At 46.3% G+C, this 20,962-nt stretch overlaps 1 protein-coding gene across 1 annotated transcript in view; it reads right to left on the bottom strand.

Moving 5' to 3' along the window:
• The window catches only part of Ccdc149 (coiled-coil domain containing 149), a 67,017-nt gene that overhangs the window by 35,002 nt on the left and 11,053 nt on the right, over positions 1 to 20,962 (bottom strand). Inside the window, 2 exon segments of the mRNA XM_051164771.1 lie at positions 7,250 to 7,357; positions 19,608 to 19,646. Coding sequence (XP_051020728.1) covers positions 7,250 to 7,357; positions 19,608 to 19,646 — 147 coding nt within the window.

Consider the following 20,962-nt stretch of genomic DNA (forward strand, 5'->3'; position numbering starts at 1 on the left):
TAACTTCCCAGGTTAATCCTCAGAAACACTCTATGCTCAGTTCTGCTTCAGGAAAGTTTTACTTCAACCCTGAGGTGTCTGTCCGTCTTCCTCCAAGGGGACCCCTTCCTCCAACAGGACCCCTCTGTGAAGCACTTAGAAACAGCTTGCTTGTACACAGCCTTCTCAGCTCTCATCCAGGGCCATGACAAACAGCCACAGCTGAACACACTTCCCCCACTTTTTAATAAACAATGTATACTTTCATTGGTCCACCTGCTTGCTCATTGGCCTGTAATTATTGGCCGATGGCTTGGATTTCACTGCAGCACAGGCTCTATCCAAGCATGCCCCCCCCCCACCCCCGACAACCGGCAGTCACAGAAGGGCTCTGTGGTTTTATGGGGCCAACACCAGCTCAAACAGCAGCACTTAGGACTGCCAGTTGGTAAAATATAAAGCTTATTACTAAAGGCACGGCCTGCCTTTCTGCAGTGTCACAGGGACAGCTAAAAATGCAAGCTTTCTTGCCTCTACACCTGCTGTGCTGGTTTGGAGTCTGCCACCAGACAAATAAGCAAAGTGGAAAGCATACAGGTACTGCCACTGCTGTCACTGAAGTGGAAGGCCTTGGGGGGTGGCTGCTGTGGGTGCATCTTACAGGTGCTCCTTTTATGGGGTGCACGGCAAACAAAAAATGCTTCCAGAAGCCCAACATAAAAAAACAATGCTTGCTGCTAGCCACACCTGGGTGGTGATGAGAGGGCTGAGCTTGGAGGATCAGGTGCCATGAGGAAGACTTTTCCCTTAGACCATGGTCTCTCCTGGGGCACATCCTGAGGTCCCTAGAAATAGTGGGCACATAGGAGAGAAGTCTGTGGCTGCTGGTGGCATTCTAATGTGAGGAGACTTTCAGGAGATGCTGGCTCCTGCCATGTTGAAGGTGGTAGCATCCTCACTGCACAGAGAAAGCAGGGATTGAGCACACGCTCCCTCATTAAACCCCGTCACCCTGCTTTCTCATCTTCTCACACTAGACACTGTCTGATGACTTTATGTGTTTTATTCTCTGTCTGTCTACCCAATCAGCATTTAAGCTCCCCAGAGGGGAACCTTTTGTTTCTCAGCTCTTATGCAACTTCAGCTGCCAGAATGCAGAAAGTTACCAGGTATGTGTTGGTAAACACACACACAAAAAAAAAGCCTGGCCCACCATTGATTGGCATTTTGACAGATGAGTCCATGGAGATGGAGACCCCGGAAAATGACTGAATTTCGTAAGATCACTCACACATTGGCAAGCAGAGCAGAACCACACAATTGGGTCTCTGCATGCCCCCCAAAAACGGGACCTCCTGGGTTGCCTCCATTTTCTGCTCTGAAGTCAGACTCTTCTAGAGGGCAAATTGTTCCAAGTGTGCAGACATTGGCTTGGTGGTGTGCTAGTTTTATGTCAACTTGACATAAGCTATGGTCATACAAAAGAAGAAGGGAACTTCAATTGAGAAACTGCCTCCAGGAGATCAGGCTGTGAGCAAGCTTGTAGAACATGCTCTTCATGACTGATGGGGGAGAGCCCCAACTATTGTATGTGGTACCACCCTAGTCTGGCAGTCCTGGGTTCTATAGTAGAACAGGCTTAGCAAGCCATGAGGAGCAAGCCAGTAAACAGACCCCTTCACGGCCTCTGTATCAGCTTCTGCCTCTACGTTCCTGACCTGCTTGGGTTCCTGTCCTGAATTTATTTGATGATGAACTGTGATACAGAAGTGTAAAGCCAAATAAACCCTTTCTCCCCAAGTTACATTGGTCATGGTATTTCATCACAGCAGTAATAATGCTGATGTTTGTTGTGGCATCAGTCTGTGCGCCAAGAAAACTGGTCAAGTTCGAGGAGACGCTTTCTCTGTCAGAGAGCTGGTACAAGCGCCCATTGTAAGACTCATAGCCTCTACAGGTTTGCTGTTGGATTTTTAGATACACAAAGATCCCCTTCCACCACCAAGTCCCATCCCCTTGCCCTTCTCTCTACTCCATGTCTAGGAGAGAAGACAGGCAGAGACCAGGGGTGTTGAGGCCATTGAGAGCAAGCTCGGTACAGATGGCAGTCTTCCCACGTAACTGGCTCTTTTCTCCAACAGAGGACTGCAGGGGCATCATCCACGAGGATTTCCCCCAAGGTGATGAGTGGTGCCTGGAGCCTTTCTTCCCTAGAGCCCTCACTGACCTTTAAACACTGAAATTGTAATCCCAACACTGAGGAGGTGGAGACAGGGGCATCCCTGCAGCTTCCTAGCTAGCCAGTCAGTAAGTTGTAAAATCAGTAAGAGACCCTGTCTGAGGAGAAAGAAAGAAATAAGGAAGGAAAGAAAGAAAGAAAGAAAGAAAGAAAGAAATTGAGGAAAGCACCTACACCCAAACACCTCAAGTATACACATACACACACACACACACACACACATACATGCATGCACATGTACGCACATACATGCACAGGCACACACACACACCACTGAATTTTGAGGACTGACAGCTCTTCTGGTGGGTTTCAGTCTTCATATCTCTCCTTTAGTTTGGACTTGGAGCTGGTATTTATCTAGGTGCATTCTTACTCCTCTCCCCAATGCCTGGACACCAGTCAGAGGGATGTCAGGTGGTGATAGGTTCCCAAGTACTCCCTCTACCCCCTCTAAACACCCCCCCACCCCTGGCTTCGACACACACACACACACACACACACACACACACACACACACACACACACACATATCACAAGGCACCTGCTGCCCAACTTATGCAAATAGTAAGCTGTCAGAGCTGCTGTAGTTGCAAAGCCTCCGGGAGCAATTTGGAAGTGCTTTATGGAGTGTAGGGTGCCAAAGCTCTAGCTAAACAAATAGAAAACTCAGTCTTTCTGAAAAGATCCAAGGCAGGTCACTTCCTGTCACCTCAATGTCCACATGTGCTCAATACCCACAGCCTGTCTTCCTATGGCCTGATGAAGGGTCACTGTTTAAATGGTGACTTGGAGATAAAACCTCCCACAGGAGCAGGTGGTCACTCAGCAAACACCGCCCTGGGCTCCTGCTGGGTGTCCACACCGCAGATATCCAGCTGTTAGGTGTGCCAAGTGGGATGGAACAGGGTCATGGACAGGGTTAACATGCTATCCTCTGTCCACCAGCGTTTGTCCTCTGCCCTCACCATTATCAGGCCCTCCTAAGGGCTCCCGGGTGGAGTTGCTCTTTGTCCTTTGTTGGGACATTTTGTTTTTCTGGAACCCAGTTTCTGAGTTCCTCACACAACACAGTGCGGTGGTGTGGAACTCTCTTCTTTCTCTCTTGAATTCCTTCATCTCGCCCTCTTCTTGGCTGGGATCCTAAGGTCCTCCTGCCCCTGACTCCCAAGTGCTGGAACCATGAGGCACCATACCAGCCCTTTTGCCATTCCTTCGGTTCCCTTTACCCCTTCACAGCATTGCTCACTTACTCAGTCAACACATCCCACCTTCTCACAGGAGATTTAGTATAGAGGATTCTAGGTAGGGAACTAAGGATGCTAGGGTGAAGCGTGGGCCAAGCACACATTTTCTGAGCATATTTCCTCCTGGGGCTACAGGGCCACACAAGTGTCAGGGTAAGCTGAGCCAAATACAGAGCAGACACACACACACACACACAGGAGGGACACCTGGCTGGGATGGGAATGAGTGGAAGGGCAAGTAGAGGAGAAGGGTGCAGAGTGCACAGTAGGTGCACAGATCCCATGGCCCAACACAGTGTGGCAGATAGGCTGAGGCCAGCATGAGGAAGACAATATTTAGTCAGGGTGTAGCTGGGAAAACGAGCAGAGGACAGACCATAGACACCTGGCACACCATGACAAGGACATATCCTGAGTCTAGAAGATGAAAGAGGGGTGGGAGCCACATGTGGCATAACGAATCAAAACAAGAAGAAACAACCATCAAAACCACAAAGTGCTGCACGCCTTTAATCCCAACACTTGGGAGGCAGAGGCAGGCAGATCTCTGTAAGTTCGAGGCCAGTCTGGTCTACAAAGTGAGTCCAGGACCGCCAAGGATACACAGAGAAAACCTTGTCTTGAAAAACCAAAAAACAAAACAAAAAACCACGAAAACAACACACATACACCAGAGAAAAGGCAAAAGATCAAGAGGTAAACCAACTGATGAAGCAGAAAGGTAGTCAGAAAAGCTAAACTCAGGGGCAGCTCGGAATAACAAAAGGAAATGGGCAGGTAATAAACTAATAAAAAAAGAAACATGAATCAAAAATTATCACATTTTCAAACTGTTCGACTGGTTTATGGTGTCTCCGAAATCCACTTTGTATTTTGACAAGCTTAAAGAGAGCAACTGCACATTTTATTAGAAAGACCACACTCTGTTGTTTACTGCTGGAGGAAGGGACTACCAGATCTGGCCTTTGACTTCTGACCTATGTGACACACCCAGCATATGGGAGCCTGCTGTGCCTCTTGGGTGCTCGTCCCTATTTCACAAGCAGGAATAATAATGCCTAATGTTTAAAAGTTATGTTAAAAACAGAGATTCGCTTATTTATTTTTATAGTAGATAGGATGGAAAAGAACGGTAGTGTACACCTTTAATCCCAGCAGAGGCTGGCAGATCTCTGTGAGGTCAAGGTTAGTATAATCTACATATGAATTCCAGGCCAGCCCAAACTACAGATCGAAACCCTGTCTCAAAAATAAATAAATAAAAACGTAGCCCATTTAAAAATATTTTTGTTTATCTACTTAATACATTTATTTATGTGACTGTGTGCATGTATGTACTCCATGCCATGAAACGGTGACCTAAAATAAAATGTCTATGTGCACTCTCAGAGAACGGAGGAGAGTTCTGGATACTCCGCTCTGTCATGTTCCACCTGGTTCTTTGACACAGGGTCTCCCCGTGAACTGGGGGCTCGAGTTTTCTTCACCAGGCTAGAAGCCATCAAACCCAGTGAACTTCCTGTCTCTGCCCTGACTCAGAGCTGGGAGTGACAGACACATTCAGGACACCTGGCTTGTTAAGCAAAAGCCAGAATCTAAATTCTAATTCTCCAGTTCTAGTGTGGGCAACAAGTACCGTTAACTGCTGAGCCATTTCTCCATTACTATAAGAAAACACCTGTAGCCAGGTACTTTACAAAGAAAAGAGGTTTTCTCCATTCGCATCATTAGAGGATTTCTAGTGAGGGCCTCACGGCCGCAGTACTATATGGTGGATGCAGAAGATGTCAGGTGGAGAGAGAGGAAGTGAGATAGAAGAGAGGGGACAGCTGCTTTGATGGTACTGACTCTTGTGAGCAACCAGAAACCCAACTCACTCCAGTAAACAGGGAGTAAGTAGTGCCTTGGTGAGGGCATTCAAGGCCCAACCTGCTAGACCCTATTTCCTTTGCCGTTTTTTAAAAAAATTCTTCTCTCAGCCTCCCCTCTCTCCTCTCCTCCTAGTGCCCCACCCCACCCCACATCTCTCCTCACTCCCAGATTAGCTCCTCCTCCTGTTGCCCTTCAGAAAAGAGCAGGCCTCCCAGGGATAGCAACTGAACACAGCATAACAAGTTACAATAAGACTAGGCAGGACAAGGCCACCCAGTAGGAGGAAAGGGTTGCAAGAGCAGACAAAAAGAGTCGGAGACAGCCCCCCACCTCCCACTGTCAGGAGCCCCACAAGAACACCAAGCTATACAACTATAGGTATATGCAGAGGACTCAGGTTAGACTCATGAAGGCTGATTTTTCGGTTCAAGTCTCTGTGGCCCCCAGTGAGTCCTGGTTATTTGATTCTGTGGGCCGTTTTCTTGTGGTGGCCTTGACCCCTCTGGCTCCTACAATCCTTCCTCTCCCTCTTCTGTGGAGTTCTCTGAGGTCCACCTAATGTTTAGCTGTGTAGCCCCCACTTCTAAAGGTCCCAGCTCCTTTCAGACTGGGCACTGTGATTTGTAGTCCTGATTGTCAATTGAACTGACTGAGATCACCATAGAAACAAATGACGGAGCACGAGCACAGCTGTGAGGGGTTTCCTAGGTTAGCTTAAGTGAAGTGGGAAGACCCGCCCTAAACATAGGCTCTGGGAGCTTAGTGGACTGAGCGAAAGGAGACAACTTGGTACAGTGCCATTTCTTCCTGCTTCCACCTGCTGGTCCTGCCCCTGTACCTTTGCCACCAAGGCGCTTCCTCAGGTCACTTCTGTCAAGTAACTAACATGGGCCAGATTTCTAGTACACAAACAGGGATAGGGTGCAGGGAAGACACCATACATCCCAGTTTCCCATCCAGCAGTCAGAACTGGCCTCTCTGACCTCTGCAACTGTCTCCCAGAGAGTACTAAGCAGGCTTTTTTTTTTAAAAAGTGAACATCATTCAAAATGGCTCCTCCCACTGAGGAGCAACAACCTCCCACAAGAGCAAAAGCCACCTTCATTTGTCAAGGAATTTGATAGCATCTAGAAAACATCTCCCCCAAGAAAGCACCCCTGAACACACAGAGACACAGTATAGCTTTTCTGACTCGGAATCCAATGTCGTTTCTGTTGCAAACACTGCCTCTGGCAAAGGGCTGGAAATGAATCTATCGGAGCCGGGCGAAACAGAAAATTACTTGGGGGGGTGGTGAGGGGGAGGCAGAATTTAACTTCAGTAGTTTTCCTCCTGTTTTTCCATTGTATTCTTGTTCGCAGCTTCAGCTGGGAGAGAGCAAGTGCACACATTTAGTTTGGAGTTTATGAGTTCATATTTTATAATTAACGTTGCCAACAGGGGAGTTTGATTAATGCCGAGCCGTGGATTTTGAGCAATGTTCCATACAAATTGCCAAATTTAGCAATAAAGTAAATTGGTGATGTGAACATCATTAGGGGAATGACTACTTAAAATTGAAATCATCTGAGCCACAAATCCATTATTTGTAGAGAAGGGAGGAAGTACCGCATTTGGTTTTATTTTGCCTTCAACCACATGCTGTCTACCACCACGCGGAATATAACAAAAGTTATAGGATGGGTTGGAGCAGCATTTTAGAGCAGGCCAAAAACACACATATGCGTGCACGTGCACACACAAAGGGCCTATGGTAACGACAAATGCCTAACTGTGAGATTTCATTATTGTAAATATAAAAACCTATGACAATTTTTCAACCAATGCTGCGGCACTTTTCCTGATGTGCTACAATACTCAGACACTCCAGTGCAAACTCATGCGGCGAGCGCTTTCCTGTCAACATCCACAGTACCTTATTGTCACCCTGGACCTCGCCAAGCCTTTGCCGAAGTTCTTTAATTTCTTCTCCCAGATGTTTATTCCTGTCCTGAGATTCCCTCAGCAGCTGTGCAAGATTAGCCTGCAGAAAGCAACACACAACACAACAGCAATCAGCACAGAGGTATGAACAAATGTGGGCTTTCCTGACTCACGGATGCCGGCCCCCAGCTCAGCTGGATCGAGCCCACGGATCCCAGCGCAAGTGGACGTGTGTGAAAGCAGGAAGCACGCAAAGCCACAGAGCAGCAGCTCATGGAGAGGGGGATGCAGCGAGCAGCAAGCCTTCATTATTTAGGGAGGTTCCAAAGACAAAGAGGTTACAGAGGGATCAGTAGTTCTTGACTATTTCAAAGCATTCTTTTACAGCTTGTTACTAAAGTGTCTATCCTGGGAGGTTGCTGAGCAAGCATGAGGCCCTGAGTTCAAATCCCCAGCACCCATATAAAAAGCTAGGCACGAGGGAGGCAGAGGTAGGTGGGTCTCTGTGAGTTCAAGGCCAGCCTGGCCTACAAAGTAAGTTCAGGACAGATAAGGCTACACAGAGAAATCCTATCTTGAAAAACAACCCTCCCCCAAAAAACACAAAATTTTAAAAAGGAAAGAATGAAGGAAGGAGGGAGCTAGGTATGGTTATGTGCACAGATATGACCCTAGTGCTATGAGACAGGAGACAGGAAGGTCTCTGGGGCTTCTGGCCGCTAGCTTAGCTTTAAGGTCAGCGAGAGACCCTGCCTGCCTCAAGAGAATAAGGTTATGAGTCCTAGAGCAAGGCATCTGATGTCCTCCTCTGGCTTCTGTACCCTCACAAGCACACACTTGTGCACATGTACCCCATATACACACACACACACACACACAGACACACACACGTGTGTGCGTGTCCACTTTCAAACTGGTTAGTGTTCAGTTCTGCAATTAGGGCCAGCAGTGTAAGCAAGGCTTCCTTTTTTCATGCAGGTCATTTCTTTTGCTCCTTCAAAGGTGTCACGTTAAATGAGCTCTTCTTTGATATGTCACTGGCCAGAATTTGTGTGTGCACATGTGTACACGTGTGTTGTTTGTGTGCACACGCAGGAGGCAGAGGTCGATATTGAATGCCTTCCTCGATGCTCTTCGCCTTGCTTGTTTGTTTGTTTGTTTGTGAGAGTCTCTCTTGCTAAACCTGGAGCTCACCAGTTCCACTAGGCCAGTGGTTCTTAACCTGTGGGTCATGAGCTCTTAGGGGATTTTGCATCTCAGATACTTATATTGCAATTCATAACGCTGGCAAAATTACAGTTATGAAGCCACAGCAAAATGACTTTATGGCTGGGGGGTGGGGGGTCATCATAACATGAGGAACTGTGTTAAAAGGCCACAGCGTCAGGAAGGTTGAGAACCACTGCTCTAGGCCATCTGGCCAATGATCCCCAAGGATCCCCCTGCCTCCACCTCCCAACAATGGGATTACAGTTGTACACTGTGGTGCATCCCCACCAGCCAGCCAGCTCCATTCCTTCCACCAGCGTAGCATTGTTGGCACCATCTGATGTATACTCATCTCCTCTTGGGATTCCCCTGAACCCCTGACACCCTCCATGCAGCTGCCAACAGCTCACCTCATTCCCTGTTCCACAGACAACTACCCTTACCTTGGTCTGACTCTCACCCCACTGGCCGTGAGCTCATTGGCCTTTAGCGAAGCTAGCCACTGAGCAAGGTCACACAGGTCTGAGTGTGCGTCTAAAAGCCTCAAGGCTGAGCAGTTACTCAACGAGGCACATGGGAAGAGAAGTCCCCAGATTCCTTCATGCTGAAGTTGAGAAAACCCAAATCCAGAGGCATCAACGGACAAGCCGTCTCTGGTGGCCGCACCACCAAGGCCTTCGATGCTACACTTCCAGGAAGAGTCATGTTGGGTAGAAAAAGGCAGCAAAGGGAAAAATATAAAGATGGACTCTACCCATCCTAGATTCTCCTTCCCCTGGGCCTCCGCAGCCCATTGGTTGGGAAGACCTTCTGTCTCTTCCTCCAACATAGCTCCACGCTCGTGTCTTTGTTCCTAAATGCGGGGCCCGATTCCATCTTCCTACCCGCACCCTATGTCAACTCCGTCTGGCTTTTGCATAGAGGTCACCGGTCCCCATAGGTCCTCCCTATCCCGGACCATTCGATTTTACACGGCCACCCTCCCCTTGGCTCCTGTGCCTTTTGTCTGAGGCGCATGCCATCTCCTAACATACCATATAATTCACTTCATGGTTTATTGCTCGCTGTTTATTTCCTGACTCCCTCTCCTTGCTAAAGCATAAGTCCCATGAAGGGCGAGGAACTTGGTCCTCTCTGCACCCCCGCCCACCCATCCCAAATTGCTCCATAGTACAGCTAAAAGGGGGGAAGGGAAGCTGAGCTGGAGGTTCTGGCCTCGGCGCTGAGAGTAGATGCACCAATGACCGAGACCAGTGCCTCCTCGCATGGCGCCTCGCCTTGGGACAAAGCCCCAGCTCCTTGGCTTCTAGACTCCTTTCCCTAATACAATCTCCATTTCATAGAGCAATGTAACTTTTCAACCCCACATTTGCATGGCTCATAGCTGACAACATCTCCCTCCCCATTTCCCCAGAATTCTGCTCTCGTGAGACTCAACATTGAAGGGAATGAGAAAGGGCACACTCCCTTTTGCAGACAGAGAAAACAAGGGAACACTGCTCCCTACTGACTGTGGAAAGTTCTCTGGAGGAGAAGCCAAAGTTACCTCCCGGTTTTGTCACTAGCTGCATGGGAGATTTTCTCTGTCTACAAGAAGAAACTAACACTGCCTTCCATATGATGACCTGAAATGTACGAGGTAAACACTGAATGCTGAGTCCCCGGCTGGGCACCCCGCAGGTGCTGCTTAAAGCTCTTCGCCCCCCCCCCCCGCACCCCTCCGTGACTCCCACTCAAGCACCCAGAAGACAGGGCTGTGGGGACATAGAAGGTCCCTCTTTGGCCACAGCTGGCTCTTTACGATTCTGTACCTGCACTGTACATTGTCCATTTGTTTATTTATACAGATGTTTACTTTATAAATAAAGCATCTGCTTTGTGCTAGGTACTGTCTTACGACCCAGTAATGAACAAAAAGGACAAGTCTGTGCTCTTGTGAGCTCACATGTAATTGATGTTACTTTACATGGCACAGAATGAGAGTGGCCACTAGGTCCGAAATTAAGCTTTTAGGGAAAAATAAAGCAAGTATTGGAAATAGTGTGCAGAGGAGGCCACATTGAAAAAGAGACAAGTGGACCTTGTGGTCATCCTAGGGGAAGGATCCAGGCAGGGAAGGCACATCCCTCAACCCACATCTCAAAGTTCTTTGGGGGAAAACAGTTCAAAGACACAAGACAGGCTGGGCCCAGGGAGCTTGGTGAAAGTAAGAGGCATTCTTAACTGACATTTCCTGGCTCCTTCCCTTTGCCTTGCTTCCACTGAACTCCAGGAAGTTCCCAGATTAGCTCATGGATCGTTCAGTGAGCCAGCAGCCCATCCTCCCAGGTGAAATGGCAGACATCGGGCAGGAAGGAGGGTCTCCAGGGAGGAAACATTGCCACTTGCACCTTTCCATGAGCAGCAATCAAAACTCAGAAGGAAACCAAAGCGCAAGGCCCACCTTACCCAGACGTTCCCTTCACAATCAACAATGGCATCACCCCCTGGGGTACAGGGAGACCCCAACATTTGGTGACTACTGCCACTGAATTAGCAAACCCAGGGCGACTCAATCCCATGCAGCAAAAGAACAGTGCTCTTCGGTCCACCCCTGGTCAACGCTTTTGTGCAATGCAGCCAACATGAATTACTAGGAAAATCACCTTAAGGAAACCTCAAGTGTGTTAAAAAAAACCATTCCTATAAAATGGTTCTATTATGCCCCTGAAAGCTTATTTCCAACTTCCCTATCTATCTTGTCATGAGCCAGAAACAATTAGGTTGCATCTCAGCTATGACCTACGACCTACAACCTTACTCTGAGAAGCGCTGACCCTGGTGCTCCACGACATTTGGACATAGAGCAGGGCAGATACCCAAGATTAACACTCAAGATCCCCAAAAATGCTGGGGCAGATGCCTGGGTGCAATAAGGAAGGCATTCGGAGAACCGGAGCCATGATAACAAACTTTACTCAGTCTGCAACACAGCTGGAAAGAATGCAACACAGTACAACCAGGCAGCCCACCATCACCCACAATGCAGTGGCGGTAGTCAGGTGGCGCCATCACCCACAATGCAGTGGTGTTGGCCAGGTGGCGCCATCACCCACAATGCAGTGGTAGTGGTCTGGTGGCACCATCACCCACAATGCAGTGGTAGTGGTCTGGTGGCGCCATCACCCACAATGCAGTGGTAGTGGTCTGGTGGCACCATCACCTACAATGCAGTGGTGTTAGTCAGGTGGCGCCATCACCCACAATGCAGTGGTGTTAGTCAGGTGGCGCCATCCCCCACAATGCAGTGGCAGTGGTCTCGTGGCGCCATCCCCCACAATGCAGTGGCAGTGGTCTCGTGGTGCCATCACCCACAATGCAGTGGCAGTGGTCAGGTGGGATCACAATGCTCGTGGGGCTGGGAGTTCACAGTAAATCTACCCCTGCCTTGAACTTGACCTCAGAGGTAGCAGTGGGAGGGAGGAGCACCCTTGCCTTAAAGCTGGTGACTGTAATTTTCTTTTATACTCACCAGATAAGGTTGTCAACACACAATCTCTCTCTATTCAAGTCCCAACTCTGAGAAACAGTAACTGAAAACCAGAAAATGACTATTCTGCTAGGGTACCCAATTCCTTGAGATACACCTCATATTGGGGCGGGGGGAGTGGCACCTTTCAAAGAGCTTGGAATAGAGGAAGAAAGTTCATACAATTCTTCTGACCAAAAATAACACCCATGACTCACAGCCTCGCTCTAACAATCTATCAAGTGAGCAGGTGGTGCCTGCTTATGACTTATCAGCTATGCAGAGCGCTGTCTCCCCGTTATTGAGAAGGAACCTGTGAGCATCAGTTTAGAATAGCACTTCATGAAAGAAATGCCCAGGAAGAATGTGGCCATGTGCTAGGGGTTCAGAGGGAAGGGAGCCAACTCCAGGAGAGTACTTCCGTCCACCCCCAGGGCAAGTGGTCCAGTAGAAAAGCTCAATAAGGCATACAAAGGAGCCTCTCTTAAATATTGAGATGGGGCTGGAAAAGGTAGACATGTTCTCCTTGATAATAGGAGTGCTGAAAACTATAGAATCCTCACCCTTCTGTCTAGAAGGTTGCCTAATAAAGTTGGGACAGAGGACCAATGAGAAGGTTTAGCCAGTGATGATGCCTACTGACTTGGGCAACTGAGTTCAAGCCCTGGTACCCACGTGGTGGAAGGAGAGAACTCACCACCAAAAGTTGTCCTCTGGCCTCCATGCACGGTCTGTGTAAGAAGTGCCCACGCACAAATAAACAGGTAAAATAGTTACGTCATGATGGAGAAAGAAAGAGATTTGATAGGATAAAATAGGGGAGGGGGGAGGGGAAGGGGGTGATGAGAAGGCTTAGTGGTTAGGAGCACTGGCTGCTCTTCCAGATGGCTAGAGATTTCAACTGCCCATGACACCAGTTCCAGGGGACTCAGACACACTCGTCTTGCACACGAACACCTTCATGTACATGCACATTCAGAGTAGACACCAACATACATATAGCATTTAACCTTAGTAACAAGCAGGGAGAGGCGAGGCTTAAAGGCTCATGGTACACTCTATTCTGGAGACTCTTTTCTTTAAGGAGAAGCTCAGGCTCCAGCACAGGATGGGTGGATGATGCATGCGCCGCTGGATAGTTTTTAATGCCAACTCGACACAAGCTAGGGTCATCTGGGAAGAAGAGATCGTAATTGAGAAAATGCCTCCATGGTGCATTTTATTGATTGTTGAATGATGTGGGAAGGTCTGGCTCACTGTGGACAGTGCCACCTCTGAGCTGGTGGTCCTGGGTGCTATACGAAGGCAGGCTAAGCAAGCTGTTAAGTAGCATCCCTCCATGGCCTCTGCATCAGTTCCTGCCTCCAGGTTTCTACTGTGAGTTCCTGCCCTGGCTTCCCTAGATGATAGACTTATGAGCTATAAGGTGAAATAAAGCCTTTCCCCCGAAGTTGCCTTTGGTCATGGTATTTTGTCACAGCAATAGAAACCCAAAGACAGATGTGTGCTGCCTAGGTACATCTCCCCAGGGCAGCTCCTACTGTGAGGACAGTGTGCTCTGGGAATATTCTGCACAGGGCAGCTGTCACACCTCTTGATGGCTCATATGAAGACATCAGGGAGCCAGCACCTCTCACCTCCTGACCACCTTCTGGTAGGAATTCTTATTAGGGAAGTTTACTCTCTTTTCTGCAACTCCTCTGGAATCTACAAAACACACATCACCCTAGTCATAGAGCCATGGAAAGGTTAGTCTACATCATAATATAAAATGTTAGGGCTTGGGCTGGAAAGACCGCTTAGCCTCAGCTGTTAGGAGTATGCACCATCCAGAGAAGACCAGTTTGATTCCTGGTACCCATACCAAGCAACTCATAACTGCCTATAACTCCTTCTCTAGGAGGAACTGACACCTCTGATGTCCACAGGTACCCACACTCACATGTACATCACACACACACAGAATACATACATACATGATGTACACTAGGAAGTCCTATAACTTACCTCTCAATTTACAGACTATCAGAATAGGAAGTCATTAAAATTAAAATAAAATGAGTCAGAAAGAAAAGCAAATCCCTGACTTTGTCAAGAAAGAGAAAGAGAAATGGAAAGCAGATTGAGAAAACACTGCCGAGTTGCATTGCACTAGGAAGTTTACATCTTGGGCCCCTTGAATCCACAGCTCCCATAGGGCAAAACACTAGATAAAGCAAAACTACATTAAAAAAAAAAAAAATATATATATATATATATATATATATATATATATATATATATATATATATATATATACCCACCCCACATTTGATGAAACATCAGCATTCTTAAGGCCTGTGATTGATGGCAAATTTAATTGAAGTTTCTACTGTGCTGCCTTGGTCCAGTGGCAACTCCTATGTTCACAGTAATTGAGTAAAACTTGATTAGCAAGGGCCCCTGCGCATAGAGACTGCCAGCGCTATCACCTCCATCACACTGTCAGCTTTCCTATTTACCAGCAGCAGACACAGAGAGCTTGTTCAGTGCATAGTTTGGGGCAGACAAGAGCTCAGCACTCTCGCTCCTACCTCAGTCTCCCCAACTCTCACTGATGAATGTCTTTCCAGGCAAAAACCTGCAGAAGAGTGACTTTGGGGAAGGCGCAGTTTAAATGAACATTTGCGATCTAGGACATTGTGATATTGTTTCTGCTCGCTAGTGGCTCCCAGAATAACTCCCAAGTGTTTTAGGCTCCGTGAGCCTATGAATCAGGGGCACTCCCACACTCTGTGCCAAGCCCTGTCATGAGGATTTGCAGACCCTAAAAGCCAAGAGGGAGCGGCAGCCATGATGGGGAGGGGCCCGGAGCAGCTGGACCTGGGTTGCCTCCTAGCTTCCCTAATGTGACAGTTAAGTCACTTCTTTCAAAGTGTTATAAAAGCACACCTCAAAGCTCTTGAAGTCTTTGAAGGAAGTTTTAGGTCCTCTGCATCAAAACCAGGATTCGTGTACAAAGTCAGTCTGATTTGTGGACCCTGGGGACTAAAATAAGCTTGACCAAGAAGACTTTGCTACTGAAATAAAAGGCTCCCTCCTTTTCTGAACAGGGCCACTCTACACTCCATTTTCCCCAGAGTTGTCATCTTACGCATGTCACTGTATAAATAAGCCATTCCTTTTTAGAGGCAAGAAAGCAAAGGCTCCCTAGTGGGCCGGGAGAGATGTCTCCCACGGTACTTGTGCTTGAAGTCAAACAACCAAAGACAAAGATATTAAAGATATGTTTGACTGTCTGTTCTAGAAGGAGTTTGGGGAGGAGGGGTGTGCCAATGTGACCAAAAAGAATTTCATCACCTAAGAAGATTAACCCAAGATCATCTCAATTCCCCCTTTGTCTCCTTCACAGAAAGTGCTTGTTTAGCAAAAGAAAAATATTTAAAGGGTCGTTTGAGATCTTCCCATGATCTCTCTGCACAGTGCAAAGGGACACACTGTGTACAGTTCTGCCTGGAGTAAGGGGAAGACGTTTTCATTTCAATATCCCACGAGAAGCTATTAGTGTGATTGCTGTTGTCTTGGTTTCTTCACAGCTTCTTTAACGGGTGATTTACCACTGGAAATTGAGTTGTTTGAAAAAAAAAAAGAATTCCAAGGTCCAAAAGGAAGGCGTGACAACTATATTCCTAGAACTTACAAGCCTGAAGTTCAAGTCTGTCTTTTAAGGAGATTAAGAAGGAAGGAGAAAGACCAGACAAAACTAAGGTCAGGCAGGGGTGGGTGGCTGACAGAAACAAGAGTAGCTTATATAACAGGCCCCTAGTGTCACCATGACGGGAGTGCCATCAGCATATAGACAGCACCACCTGCCAAAATAAAAACAAAGACTTAATCCATCAAAGTCTATAGTTCTGGAAAAGTATCCAAATGTACTAAGCTGCTTTTTTACTTCTGTCATCTTGTTCTTATTACCTGAAGCGGGTCAACTTTTCTGCTTCAAAGTTCACCCTGAGAAATGTTCAGTGTGACCCTGGGGTCCTGAATACAAAGTGTCATCACCAACCAGCTACTAAAGGCATTCTATTAGCTTATACCCAGGTCCAAGTAGTCCTCTGTGTGGCACAGAGTAAAAATCCCACCTCTATTCCAGTTCTCTACCTCTGTGTGGCAGATGGCTCTGGACAGGACTGATGGTGATAACCATGCTCAAGCAGACTAAAAATCAAAGATAGACCCAAAACCCTGAACCAAATCATCACATTGCTCACACAGTCTTCTAGAGTCTAGCCTTGCTCTGTGAACCTGCTGTGTGGCCTAGAATAATCCCGAGAAAACTATGAAAGATGCAGCATTCACCAAGGATGCACCAACTACCAGGCAAAGCACATGTGGTGGCTAGTCTTGGATGTCTAGAACTAACTAAAACTCAAGTGGCTGGCAAAAATCAATAAGGGATTTTTTTTCTTAATAAAATCACTTGAAGTAGGAAAGACTGAGGGAGCTAGAGGGGCCAAGGACACCACAAGAAGACCTATGTAGACAACTAACCTGGACCCATGGGGGCTCACAGAGACTGAACCACCAACCAAAGAACATGCATGGACTGATTGTAGGCCCCCTACACATATGAAGGTGATGGGCTGCTTGGTCCTCAAGTGGCGCCCCTAACAATTGGAGCAGAGGCTGTCTCTGACTTGGACTCTGTTGCCTCCCTCTGGATCCCTTGTCTTGCCTCAGTGAAAGAGGAGGCTCTTAGTCCTGATGCGAGCTGAATGTGCCAGGGTGGATTGAGGGGAGGGTATGGGGGAAGTGATGGAGTGATGAGAGGGTGGGACTGGGAGAAGAGGAGGGAATGGGGTTGTGATTGGGATAGAAAATGAATGAATAAATTAAAAAAGGAAAAAAAGGAAGAAAAAGATACAGATAAAATAAGAGTAAAAAATGAGAGAAAATTAAAAATTAAATAAATAAAGGAAAAGTGCTGACAAAACATTGTGAGACGGCGGGGGGCGGGGATCATTTCAAGTGAAAAGACTCACCTCAAAGGAGCCTTATTAGAGAAAGGAGAGGAGAAGAAACTGTCACTAAAGCTCACCTATGCCAAGCAAGCACTGAGCTGAGCACTCGGCATGTGCTACATCATCTGTCCCTCGTGGACACTCTGTACAGTCCGCATCATATTTATTCTGCTTTATGGAGGGGATGCCGAGGTACCCAAGGGTACCTTGTCAAGGCTGGAGCACATCATTGCTGACCCCTAAACAGCCCATCCCAGATAACCAAGCCAAGCCAACTAACACTCTGGGGTTAGAGCAAGAATGGGAGGATGGCTTCGTGGAGCAAGACAGAGAGAAGGGCTTGAACTTTAGGCACACTGCCCCTCCTGCTCAGGGAACACAGCCATAGATGCTGATGACAAGTAGAGTTCTCAGGTAAACTGAGTTTGAACCTTAGGTAAGTGATGACTTATATTTTGGTATGTGTGTCTCTAACATTGTATGGAATGCACTTTTATCCTAAAAGAGTATTCACTTGTTATCTGATTTCGAGTCTATCTGGATACACTCTTTTTTTTTTTTTTCTTTTCTTTTCTAAACATGTCTCAGAAGAGAGCAAAGGTACTGACAATCTCAGGAGACAACTGACCACACAGCCCCCTTTGCCTGGCCCATCTCAGACCTTCTAGTTCTATGAGGCCATCATATCCTTGACCAGCTGACATTCAGAGTTTTGTCATTGGCACTGCACCGCTGTGTCTCACAGGGGTAGTCAGTGGACTCCAAGCTAGGCAGGAAGATGCTCAGCTCAAGCTCCAGCACCACATTAATTCCCAAGGAATGGGAACCGAGCACCATATCAAAAGCTGCAGTGCTCGTGTTTGGCACCTTGAACTTGTATTTTTAGAACGGTAAGGATGCGGCTTGACAGACTTACTGGAATTTATCAGATTCTCCCCAGTCAATGTAAATGTGTCATTATAAAGTCGCAGAACGCAAATGCACTTAAAACTGGAAAACTCCTTCATGAATACTAACAAACTCTGAAATCACAGGGAAGATGACTGCCTACAGCTATCACCCAGCAAGCCAAGATTAAGGATTTCAGTTTTTTAAACGGTAATGATAAACTCCCATGTAATTTTGTTTAGAAAAAAACATCAATTAGCCACAGAGAAAAATTAGACTTTAGATCAAACATGGAGCATTATAAGCTAGTCACATAGAGCGGGAAGGAGGATAGGAGTGAGAAGCATTGGGCAGGTGAATGTGGACCATGCTGCTATTTAAAGAATAAGAGCCGTGTGTGTGTGTGTGTGTGTGTGTGTGTGTGTGTGTGTGTGTGTGTGTGTGTGTGTGTGTGTGTGTGAGAGAGAGAGAGAGAGAGAGAGAGAGAGAGAGAGAGAGAGAGAGAGAGAGAGAGAGAAACTGACTCTGTTGGCCAGCACCAGAAATCTCAAGATAATGAATCTATGAATTTTACATGCAACACTTTGTACCTGAACAATCAACTGTTTTCACTGGCATCTGTCAGTTATGAACACAGCATGTTGGGGTAATCACTGCAGCTGAGAACAGATGGTTGCTGTGTTCTGAATTATACCCTCTAGTTTTGAAGTCCTGTTCAGGTCAAGAGGCCTGCCATCACGGAAGTTAGCACCATTAACGTCAGCACCACCTGAGTACATGACACCCTCTAACACACACAGTATGAAGCACTGTCTTGGGGAAAAGATCATTCTTACACACACACACACACACACACACACACACACACACACACACACACACGAGTTCAAATTAATCCATAAATTAATAGATTCAATAAATTTACTAATAGCCAGCATTTTAAAAAGAATTTTTAAAGAAATTAAATTGAGTTACTCCCTTTCATCTATCAAATTTAGATGTTTATTTTTATCAAGTCAATGAAAAAAATTTCATGAAATTACAATAGGATTTGTGTGGGGAGAACAAAGGAAGATGTGATAAAGCAGTGTTCAGTTTTATCTGAAAAAAAAACAAAAACAAAAATAAACATTTGAGCAGAAAGAAATAAGGCAAAAGGACTGACCCAAACAGACATAAAAATCAAGGCGAAGCCAAATAATTAGAATCATGCAGGACAGCCACATGCCTGAAAAGGAGGTCCAGCAGAGCAAACCAGAATCATCAGGAACATTCAGACATGTGTATACATTGGGAAGTGAGAAAGGGGGTTGATTGATAAACAGGGTTAGCTACCATGCAGAGGAAAATAAGAAAACAGCTAGGGACTCCCAAGGTGTTTTCTTATTCTTGATAGGAGAAGTGTTTAAAGTCAGAAGTAGGAAGGCCTTGCCACAGAACAGCGTGCCTTCTCCACGCAGTGAGGGGCTATTCACTGTTCTCAGCTCCCAGACTCCCAAGGGAATCCCCCAGAGTCCAGGGACACAGTCCGCTGGTGTCTCTCCACATCTCACTGGGCTGTGCTCAATGTCCTTTCTGCCTCTCCTGATCCCGCAGACAACCACGTCCTCCACAGCTTAAAAAATCCCCAGAAAACTTAAAAGGGAAGTTTGCGCTATTCAGTTGGGGATTCCCGATTCTTCAAATTGTCAAGGTAACAGTCATACCAGGTATAACAATTGCCAGATACCAGGAAGAAACCTTACCTGCTTCCGCTTTTCAGGGGGGAGTGATGGATCTCCATCCTACAAGGAAACAAATACTGCGTTTCACTTCCTAAGAATAAACCATGTGCCCACAGTTAGCACAGAATCTCAAACTGTGAATCTAAATTCAGACCCAGCCCCATCAGCCATGCAGCTAGTAAGGTGAGGAAGCAAGCTCAACAACTCTTTAAAAATAACTACCACTTGAGAGAGGACCCCAGAGAATCAGCTCCAATCAAAACCAAACATGTAGTTTCCAAAATGCTGCTTCTAAAAGAGAAATCTAGATGGGTCAAATTTACTTTGGGGCAGAGCATAAACTGAAATAGTATTTCATTTGGTTAAAGTTCTCTGAAATAGAATAAAAGGAATAGTGGCTGACATACACACAGACATAAATATATACACACCACATAGGCACATAATGCATACACACACATGCAAATGGATAGACATAAATATGCATTCAAACACATATACAGGCACACACATGAAAAAATACACACACACATGCACACACATGGATACACATCCAAATCCACATAGGCACACACAATACATGTGTACACATGTACACATACATAAACATGTTGCGTGTGCACATGTACACAAACATGTGCATGTGCATACACACAAGCACAAAACACATAAACAGGTAAACAGTGAAAAAATACATGTACCCATGTACACACATGCACATGTAAACATGCATGCACAGGAACACACAAGCAGATAAATGAAAAACACTCATACATTCTCACAAATACACACATGCACATGCACAAACACACATAAAAACACACACAAACATAAAAAACACACACAGGCACACACGCCTTATATGCACATATGCACACATTTTCTTATTATCTATGGGAGAATAATCTAAGGAATGAAATCTGGTTTGTTCAGATAAACAACACTGAGAATTTTTAGTTCTCCTAGGTATTCTGACTTATAAAAGTTGAATTTCTTTCCTTTTGTGCTTTTGGAAAACATAAATACTTCAGGAGAACCAACAAATACTCACTAAATGAGGAGCCTTTCTTCATCATCATCATCAGCATCATCATCATCATCATCATCATGGTTTTAAGGAGACAGCGTCTCTCTACGTAGTCCAGATTTGACACAACCTCCCCATTCTCCTGTTTCAGCCTGTCAAGTGCTGGGATGGCAGCTGTAGTACCACACCCACTAACTAAGTACTGTTACATAGATGCTAGTCACATGTGCATGTTAAGCTGCTTCAACTCAAGGAATATTTCTATTTCTACTCCAGGACAGTTCAGTGATCCCAGGAAAATGATGATGGGTTAACACTAGTGCCTGTACATAACAGAAACTGGGCACAC

Source organism: Acomys russatus, chromosome 22 (assembly GCF_903995435.1).
Source record: "Acomys russatus chromosome 22, mAcoRus1.1, whole genome shotgun sequence".
Classification (NCBI taxonomy): domain Eukaryota; kingdom Metazoa; phylum Chordata; class Mammalia; order Rodentia; family Muridae; genus Acomys; species Acomys russatus.